This window comes from Delphinus delphis, chromosome 7, assembly GCF_949987515.2.
Source record: "Delphinus delphis chromosome 7, mDelDel1.2, whole genome shotgun sequence".
In the NCBI taxonomy this organism is placed as follows: domain Eukaryota; kingdom Metazoa; phylum Chordata; class Mammalia; order Artiodactyla; family Delphinidae; genus Delphinus; species Delphinus delphis.
The window spans coordinates 58,858,879-58,869,943 of record NC_082689.1 but is presented as its reverse complement, the minus strand read 5'-3'; the positions used below and the strand labels follow the sequence as shown (position 1 = coordinate 58,869,943).

Genomic DNA, 11,065 nt, shown 5'->3' with positions numbered 1-11,065 from the left:
GATAGAAGTGGGGGAGTCTCTGGAAGGTTTTGAGGGTATCTCATGGAACCCAGGAACAGGAAATGCACAGGCACAAAACATTGGAACAAAAACCAAAGTTATCAGGAATCAAGGCAGCCATTCTCTCTTCATCTTTTTCTTCTGGGATTGTATGGTCTCTCATCTTTGATTTATTCTCTTTCTGCTTCACACGCAGGTTCCAAATGCAACTTCCCAAGACATCAGTTTTCCGACTCCTGGGAGAAATCATCTAATTGGCTCAAATTTGACCAGATGTCCACTCCTTGTCCAATCATCTAAACAGCTCGCCCCTGAAGGTGGCAGGAAGTAATATTCAGAAAATGGGACATAAGTTGGGCAGATATCCTAAAAAGTATCTACCCTAACACTTCCTGTTATTTCACTGTTGCCTATTAATTGGAGGCTTAGACATATTTTGGAGAAATAAGCTGCATTTCTTTGATGACCTCTTCCAATTTTAAGGTTGGGACCACTAAATTATAAATGTTACCTTTCAATCAAAATGAACCTCAAGATTCTTTGGCTGGTTCCTAGAAATGTTAAACTAGAATTCTCTATCAGGGTGTAATTTCTGTTTCCTTCTTTTCTTCTTATTCCATCCTTTCTGATGAGGCAGTCACTTCAGACACATTGTCCACTATCAATTTAGATTCTATAGCTCTCTTTTCAGATTTCTGCTTTGAAAACTCCCCCTCATTCTGAAGGTGAAAATCAATGCATGAACCATATTTAAACAATGGACGCCCCAAAACACTGGTCCCTTCACTACGGAAAAGTGAAATCTCCAGTTAATAAACGTGTAGGGGACAGGGGAAGATATCATTTATTGAGTCCCTACTGTAAGCCAGGAACTATACTAAATGCTTACATTTTAATCCTCGCAACAGTCCTATGAGGGATACTATTGTTAGTTATCCCCTTTTTATGGATGATGAAAATGAGGTTTCAAGAAGATAAGAAACCTACCCAATATCACACCATATAGTATGTAGCTTAATATGGATTTAGGAGAGAAGCAAGGCTGTTAAAAAGCTGGGGGGTGCGGAGAGGAAGGCTAAAGGCAATAGACTCCTTTTTCAGCACATCATATATCTTAAAATATGTAATTTAAAAAACCGATATAAATCATGTTACATGACAGCAAATCATGCAGCTTTTTCTAAATTTCAACTCCAACTTCGATATGCATTTTCAAAGGAAATAATAGTTATCTCTGAGTAGCTCAGAGGTTATTTAAATTCCTTCATACTCTTATTTTCTTAATATTTATCAATGTAAGTATCACTTATATAATCAGTAATTTTTCCAACAATTTTCTTAATCCTGACTGAGCCACACATCTGCCCATCTTTCTTCTCTTCACCACTTAATTTAGAATATCCTATGCTTCCTGTCTCCATAGCCTCTTTTCCTGTGTCCTCAGTTTTTGACCCATCGACTGCTAACAAAGATCAGTTGGCAACTCCTTATTGCCAAAATCTTTTCTATTTTCATCTAACTTGACCTCTCTACTGCATTTGATGTTCATCACCATCTTGACACTCAGTTTCTATGTCAGTCTCCTTGAGGACTCCTCTTTCTCCACCAGTTCCTTTAACGTGGCTGTTTTCCAAGGTTCAGGCCTTTGCTCAAATGAATCCCCATGTAGTGTTTGAACAGTTTTATCATTAGACTACAATGAAGACCTATGATCCCAAAAAGATTAGGAACCACTGGTAAAGATTAAAATCTGATCCCCTTCTCAATTTGACAGCCCCTCCTCCAAAACGTCCCCACTCCATCTCTCACAATTTCCCCTATCATCCATAGCAAAATTGCACTGTTCCTTTGCTAGAGCCATCTCCTCTGCCTGAATTTCCCAACTTCTCCATGCAGAATTCTCCCTCTTTTAAGTTTCTAGAGCGCTTTTTATCTGCCACTAGCATGTATTTACCACAATATATTTGATTATACACAAATCTGCCTGAACAAGACAAGGGGCCAAGTCAGTATTATCTTTGTGTCTCCAACACTAAATAACAAACATGATTTCACTAAAGTATCAAATCTTGTTCCCAAGATATTGACCAATTTTGTTCTGTGCTGATTATCAGACTACAAAAGACTTACTGCTCACTCATGGCAAAAAGTTTTAAAAATACTGTTTAGTAAAACAAATTGTTCTCTTACACTGAAAACAATTCTTTTCTACTTAACATAATTAAAACTGAAAACCAAATCGTCTACTAGGGGAGCATGACCAACAATATTTTAAAACCAAATGTTATTATTAATAACCCCACATTTCAAACAATATTGAATACAATAAAAATTTTAATAGAAAAACTCTGGAATCATGAGTAAGTCAGTAATAGGATCCTTACTACAATTAAGATACTAAAGGGATGCTTGCTCTATTTAGAGTGATTCTAACCCAGGAGTGTTTATCAGAGCCACTTGAGGAGCTGTTAAAAATACATACAGTTGACCCCTGAAAAACAAGGGGGTTAATCCACATATAACTTATGGCCCTCACTATGCCTGATTCCTCCACATCTGTTAACTCAACCAACCAGACTGTACAGCACTGCAGTATTTACTCCTGAAAAACAGCCGCGTTTAAGCAGACACCCCACAGTTCAAACCCACCGGCACTCACGGGTCACGTGTGTATATTCTCCATCTCCAGAAATGTAGATTTAGGTCAAGAACGAAGCTAGGCCTGTGGACATTTTTAAATGGTCCCAGCGTTTTCTGATGAACAATACTGGCTAAGAACTATTTTCTATGAAATATGTTTGACATGCTTTCAAATTACATGTACATGTATTTTTACTATTTAAGCATTTTCACTATTCGGAAATAACTTAAGCATCTTCATTATTTTGCCCAAAGTTACTTACAGGGCACCCGGCCTTTTGCAATAGGTGTATGTCTTTAAAACTTTATTAAAGTAATTTAATAATTACTTTTAATTTAATAAAGTAATTGAATTACTTTTCAAAGGCATTAAGTCTCAACAGAAAATAAAATTTTCTTAAGTGTTTATTTTCTTTAAATTGAGGTATAGAGTATAGACACCTAGTCCACTAGATGAGTATGTTCTGATAAACAGAAATTATTTGTATGTAAATATACTGAATATGCACTAACTCTAGCCTTTACAAAAATAAAGCAATTGCCAAAAACACCTTATTGAAGAATATACTTACACTAAGAAATATTATACCCATACACAATACTAATAGATTTTATAACTAGAAAAAAATTACTTCAGGGTAATTCTTCAAATATTAAGTTTCCAGAGTATATTCAACATTTTTTCAATAAAAATCAAGAAGTATTTAAAATCACCTTGGTTGAGGTTGAACAATAACTTCCATTTCTTTGTTAGGTAAAGATCCAAAATTCACAGGTATATTCCAGGTGGGCACTCAAAAAAATCTAAAAACTTATTTAAATAATATTTAAGACTACTTACTATCTTCATTGCATTCATGTTCTAAGAACTGATAAAATTTGCTTGGAAACTCATGGATCAAAAACTCTCTATAAGCTTACTATAAATTTTCAATATTAAAAACAGCTCTACTATCGCACTCTAAATTAATTTCCTGACTTAATAGGTGTTTTTGCTCAAGTGAGCAACCTCCTCACATAATCCTCTTCACACAACCTAATTTTTTAAATTCTAGAAATTATTTACAGGAGTTTGAAGACTCAAATTATAACCATGTAACTTCAAAATAAATGTACATTCATTAATTTCTATGATTCCAAGTAATACTTCCTATTTCACATCACAAGCTTAAGTCTCACATGAGAAAAAACTTTGTGTTTTTATGTGTATCTAGCATTGTCCTATGCGTTCAAAGATATTACTGACAGTATCAGATTGGGCCTGGAAAACAGACAATGGAAATCTTTAACCCCACTGTATACACGTAGAAAGTAATTGGATTTTTTATTTTAAAATATCTAAAATAGTCATATTAATATCCTGTTAATTTTTCCTTCCCTCTTACCCTGCCTTTATGATTAGACATATATAAATTCAAAAACATAACTCTTTCAAATAACTCTTGCCATGGTTACCAAAGCTTGTCTTATGCTATCATTTTCAAGAATCTTCATGTAAACTCAAGTTTTTGATAAATCAATATCCTGCATTGCTTTAACAGGGGAAACAAACAATGGAAAAATAAGGTTTGCAAAATGGATTGATAAAATTCTAATGAATCAATGTGGGCTAAAAGATTTTTTTCAAAAGTTCTATTTAATAAGTTCATTTTTAGGCAAAAAAAATAGTAATCTGCTAGAGCCTCTACTCTTCCCTTTTTAATATACCTGTTTACAATAATCTCAGCATCTGAAATCAAGAATCTGCAAATAAAATGCTAAGAAAAATAAATCACACTGATTTTCTTATCCCATACCACTGCAATTATTTTAAATGCATAGGAATACAACAAACTCAAAAGAAAAAAAAAATAGTGTTTTATTAACTACCACACTGTTATAATACACTTTAAACGTACAATAAGGTAGCCTTTAAATTTGAGGTGGTCTTAAGAATAACAAATGAACAGAATCCCAAATTTTTGAAATAAGTGAACTGCTGCAGTTATAGGTATACATTTTGGAAAATTGTATAGCTCTTACAAGACCAGCAATGAAACTTTATTTTGTACATTTTTTAATAATTGAAAATATAAACAATAATTAAAAAATAAAAAGAAAATACAGCATAATAAAAAACATACATTTCTCAATTAAATGTACTGGATACATATAAATTTTAAGGGAAAAAGCAAAAAAGGAAAATGGTTGATATTTAAGTGCAGACTGACTACCTAGACCAAAAACAAAACAAACAAAAAAAAAAGACTTAAAAAAATATCATAAAACCTCTAGTTCTCTATGACTAATATCCATATGGTTGGAGTATCGTCACTATGGAAGTGATTTTGTTATGTTTGCATATGTTATACTTTACTGGTAATTTACATGATGGCTTTTAAGGCCCTGGCAGACATGTGGTTTTTGGAAACAAGATTGGATTCAAAAAAAAAAAAAAAAAAAAATCACTGCTAAGACGCAATAACACCTTATTTTTTTGGTCCTCCAATACTCAAGAAAAGGGATAATTCACTATAACATTTTCTTACCACCCAAATGCCTCAACCTATACATTTTAAACTTTTTTAAACATTGGTTATATTGCCCAACTTCGTTATTGAAAGAATATTAACAAGACATTATTTTGGCAAATTAAATCTTAAACATGGCTTTTCAACAGGATTTAAAAGGTGACTATCCCTAGAGTTCCATGTTAAAATGTAGTTTTCAAAATCTTACAAGAGTAATGCTTAAAATATTGTACATAGTTAACCTAATTAAAATAATTAGCTTCAAAATGACAAATTGATAAGCTAAGTAAAGCCTACACTATGTAACATTTGCTTGGAAACTTGATTTGTCAGTTATGCATAATAAAAATTCCAGTCATCAAGAAAATTACAAAAAATTTTTTTTATCATAACATGATTTCTTTCACCCACCAACTTTTTTTTTTATCTTACAATAGATAAATACCAACATGTTCTCATTTTTACACTAAACCACACAGGATTGATGCATTTGGTTAGACTACCATTCGCATTGTTAAATTCAATTTTCTCTTTATATAACTTGGTAAAATTTCATTTCTTCTAGATTCCAAAAGTACCTACAAAACCCATGCAATTTTACCATTTTTAATATACTATGGAATATCATACAAAGTAAGGCATTTCAGTGTCATGTATAACCAAGTTACTGTCAATCCAAAAATTTTTGCACATCAATAAAAAGATATCTAAGAACTTAGGAACAATGTTCTTCTCACTACTGTATAAAAATAACCACGATGAATAAGTATTTGTGTAATATTTACTCCATTGTCTCATTTCCAGAAACTGTGACAAGCTGTAAAGGTATTTCAGTGTTGGTAAGGATATCTTGATTGCTGGTGGTGGAAGTATTAACAGTTCCTATCCCTGAAACAGAACCTTGTTGAATATTTGCAAGGATAAGTGTTGTTCCTCCTGCAGTAATCAAAGTATCATCTCGTGCAGCTTCCACAGATGCCAGCACTGTACTGCTAGAGTGAATACCTTTTTTATTCTGATGTGTTTTAATATGTTTGGCAAGGTGATCACTTCTCATAAAGCGTTTTGAACATTCTGGACAAACAAATTTCTTCTCACCTGTTGAAGAAATTACGTTACTTAGTCTTTTAAATTTAACATTAATAGACTCATCATTCCCTGAGAAAGAAAATAAGCCAACACTGACAGTTAGGGACAGGGAGCAGAGTTCAATTAGAACTATATTAGCTTCATGAGCTGTCCCTGCAAGATTTCTCTCATAGAATACTTTTCCCCTAAATAAACATGTCACCTTTATTTCTGGATGAAAAGCAATCTTCAAACTTATTATACACTGATATTCAGGTAAGAATTTAATACCTCAACTATGCTAATAGTTTTGAAACATCTGTTACAAAATACCAGCTTAAAAACGACTATCTGTAGCATACTTCTCTAAAGAAAAATACACTGTTTTAAGCTATATTTAAGGTATTATTAACATGTCAGATCCCTGATACTCAACCTTCAACTCTTAAATGCGAATTTAAGTAACTACAGAGTACTTCTAGATTAAAGCCAAGACACAAGCTTGAAGTCTAATAAAGACTGAGTAGTCCCAAGAATAATGGAGATGGCCAGATGACCTGATTTCAGCTGGAATAATCAAGAGCAAGCCTAATAAATCATGATGTTAAAAGTTAATAAGACTCTATGATGCCTAAATTTGTTTCCCAGCTTAAATACTTATTTTAAATACAAAAGACAGACAGAACTTCTATTATGTTGAAGACTTACTATGTAAGACAATTAGTAGAAGATAAGGCAAAAGGCCAACCTACAAGGAATCTAAGGAGAACTCAACCAATAAACAAATCCAGTATTTTCTTAATTTATTTTCTTCAAAATGTCTTTCTTACGTATCTCTTGTTCCAGCACCTCTCCTCTCAGCAGGTCCTCATCAGACCTCATGCCTGAACTATATTACAATGGCACACTAGTCTCTCCCTTTCCAATCCAACAAATCAATGCCAGACAAATCTTCCTTAAATACCAAATTTTATTACAGTACAAAACTTCACCACTGTACTAAGTGGTATGGGAATGCAAGAGTAACCTGCAGATAACTAAACAGTTCAGACTCTCCATTACCTAACTTCCAATGACTTCTATAACGTGGTTCAATCCTACGTAACAGAAATGTGTTAAATAAAATCTCATCTTCACTCGTGACAAATGATCTCACTTCTTCTATTCATACACTATTCTATTCTTCTGGGAAGTTATTTCCCAAAGCTTCTCTTGGAACATTAGTCCTGAGACATACTCCATGGCAAAATGGCAAAATGGCACAATGAGAGGTTGCCACTACCTCCCGCGACTTGGGAGATGTACAGTGCTCATTAACATTCTATTAAAGGTCCTAAGAGGCATTCCTTGAAGGTACTTGTATAGTAACCCTCTTTAACACAGTGTTTCCTACACTTATTTGATCATAGACCTTTTTTCCCTTTTACATTATTTCTTTTTATATCCTGCTGATCAAATTCCACTGAAGAAAATTCTATTATAGGGCCATGCTCAAAAATGCCTTACTATCCCAACAATAATGATCTCTGCCTCCAAGCACACTTTATCTACTTTCTCATATTGTCCGTTGCAGTTTCAAACAGGTTAAGCTCATCTGTCTACCTACCTGATGAGACAGAAATTAAAACGAGGAGAGCATGTAACATAATACTACATACTTCATGGGTTATTTTATATATTTAGATCTAAGAGACTTCAAAATCCATATCGTCCACCGTTTCACCATAGTTCTTTCTTCTAAGCTCTCTAAACTTTGTAAATGCATTATATATTTTTCAATTCTTCAGTATTGAGCATAGACTGATGAACACCTTGATCATTAATGGCAGTAGAAGAAAAATATCTGTATATGTTATATTAAGTTAGAATTCAATTTGGGTCATTCCTAGGTCCATTTCATGTAACAACCACACAACACTATGTGTTAAAACAACTAAATGAAAGAGTCTTCACATCAACAATGCCTTGGTTATTCCTCAGTGAAATATCTTTTGCTTACCTCACACACATTAAAACAAGAAAGGGTGAAATGCCTGAATTTATCAGAGGAAAAGGAATTATTATTTATTACAGTGTTAAGGAGGAAGAAGAAGATAATGATCAAGAGTAAAAACACACAACTAATTTAAAACATTAACATAATTAACAATGATGAGATAAATGTGGCTTAAGACACTGAATAATATGAAAACAAAAGCTAACCAAAGTCTGCATAAAATGAAACATTATTTTATAAAATAAGCCATACTGACTTGTTTGGAATTAGTGTTTTTAAATTGGTGTTACTGAAGATAGAAATATGATGTAATTGGTCATATTTTTAAAGATTCAGTTCAGTAAGGTATGCTTAAAAAAAATTTCAAGGTAGTATGTAGCCTTACAGTTAATTTTTATCTGTTAAAAGTAAATATTAGTAACCTGTATGTGTTCTTCTGTGCCTCTGTAATTCATCACTTCGAGTAAATCTTTTACCACAGAACATCCAGTTACAAATAAAAGGGCGCTCCCCAGAATGCCAACGCAGATGAGCTCTCAGATGTGAGGTCTTCCCATAGACTTTACCACATCCTGGTATATGACAAATGTGTTGCTTCTTTTTCCCAAGATTGGTACCTCTAAAAAACACACACAGAATAATATATACTTATATGAAAATATTCAAATGGACATTATCACTCATATCATACTCCCCATGTTGAATTTCAAATAGAAGACATTATCACTGTGAGGTCAATCAGAAACCAAGACCATTTAAAATCAATTTAAAGAAAAATTAATAAGTTTTACATATTCATTTTACTCCACAACTAATGTGAGTGTTGTCCAAATGTAAATATGCTCAAGAAATATATAATTTAAAAGAACACTTCATACATAAAGAGTATAGTAAAGTTATTTATTATTCGGTCAGAACCATTCCCAAATTCTATGCATAGGCCCAATCCAATTAAATTAGTTGTACCAGAAACTAAATGGCCTATTCAAAGTCATGATGTCAGCTAATTTAAAAAGTAAATAAACCAACAATAAATGCATAACTAATCATAGGTACAATTAAGGCACCTTAAGAAGACTTTAAATTAAGATGATATAAGCATTATTTATTCACATATTTGTATGGCCACACCCTGAATATACACCGACTTGGAGAAAACCAGAGAAAAAAATCTAGACAAAGCTATTGTCTTAGATCCCTAGAACTACATGAAATAAATTAAAATTATCTTTACAGTTAAAATTCCCTATTAACCATGCAAAGATACCCAAAATTATAAATCAGAGAAATAATAAAATGCAGTTTCTCCACATTGCAAAATTTGACATCTGTTACATTTCAGTATTTGATACCAAGAACAGGGTTTAGAAGATATGTGCTTATTAGATGGGTGAACACAGGTATCTTAGCCTAAGCAAGAAGAAAACGATTTTGATTCCAGAACTGATATTCAAATCATATTAAACACTATAGAAAATGTTATTACTCAACCTCAAAAAAAAAAAGGCTAGTTACTGAATAAAAACAAATGAGTTTATAAAAAAATGACATTTTAGACTCATCAACTGTCAAAATCATATTATATAAACTTTGCAGTTTCTTTGAGATTACAAAAAGGTACATTTAAGACCCCCCCCAACTTCCCCTCCTCCCACAATCTCACAGTCTAGGTATAGCCTGTAAACCTTCCATAAGCCTGCAAATCCTCCTGTATATAATATACCTATCGTTTTTCAAATTTTACTGGAAAAATGCATATTTCCCCACATTTATATTTTAATGTACTCACACTCAGTAGCATGTGAAATTGCCATAGGACAAACAGTGCTAAACGGTGCAGTGCTGGCTGTTAGATGCCATAGGTGTTCTGAACAGGGAGACATCAATGTGGGCTCCAGTAGTTAGAGAAGGCTTCGTGGAGGAGGTGGGTAGGATTTAGATAGAAAGGAGGGAAGGCATTCCAGGCAGAGGAATAGCATAAGTAAAGACAAGGAGGAGTCATGCTGTTGTCTCAAGGGCAAGGATGTCATAATCTAACACAATTCTAGTTTCTGCTCCAGTCCACCCCCAATTTCTACTCTCTTCAAAGAGCTGAGTTGAGTGAAACAGGTTTTGCTGGCTCACCTGCAATGCCAAAGTCTTAACCAAAGCCAATAATATTTCCATTTAATTTAGCTTTTTAAATTTGTTTTATTCTTAAATGGCCCTAAGAAAAAGAGCAATGTCTGTGGCTATTGGTGTACAAACCGATTTTACATATTGTGTTCACCATAGCAATTTCACAGAGAACCCAATTCAGTTCACTCTACACTCTTATCTTCTTGCCTCTCTTCTAATCCTACCACTCAGGTGAATCAATGTGCTTTTATAAATTCAAAAGTGCTATTTTACTAACTTAGCAAAATTTAGCTTTGAGAGCACGAACAAAGCACAAGACTATAACAAATTACAGCAACAAATATGAGTTCCCAAAGAACCAAAAATCCAGGGAAAGATGTTTTCATCAACTGAATTATAAGGTAACAAGACATACTCGTTGTCTGAAAATGGGACAGGCAACTAAGAAAAAAAAATGGAGACGGGGCACACAAAAATATACAATATAAGGGAAAAAGTCCAATACCGAGGTCCAAGTTTTTATTTTAAAAAAATTTTTTTACTCAAGATAAGATCTAGATATGCCAGATATGGATTTATGGCATGTGATGTGAAGGAAGAGAACTGAAGTGAATTTATCAACAAACTTCAAGTAGTAAAAGATTACCGTTAAGTTTTCCTCTTGATTTATATAGTTACACCACTAATACCTATTACATGAGCTTACAAAACTAACAATTTTAAGTTCATTTTC

The 11,065-nt window shown here is 33.2% G+C and overlaps 1 protein-coding gene across 1 annotated transcript in view; it reads right to left on the bottom strand.

The window, feature by feature from the left end:
• Positions 1–4,481: 4,481 nt before the first annotated feature.
• Positions 4,482–11,065, bottom strand: part of SP3 (Sp3 transcription factor) — a 64,025-nt gene continuing 57,441 nt past the window's right edge. The window contains exons 6-7 of the mRNA XM_060016571.2: positions 8,637–8,833; positions 4,482–6,248 (exon numbers count right to left, since the gene is read on the bottom strand). Of these exons, the coding sequence (XP_059872554.1) occupies positions 5,932–6,248; positions 8,637–8,833 (514 nt within the window). The 3' untranslated portion in view covers positions 4,482–5,931. The remainder of the gene's footprint in view (positions 6,249–8,636; positions 8,834–11,065) is intronic.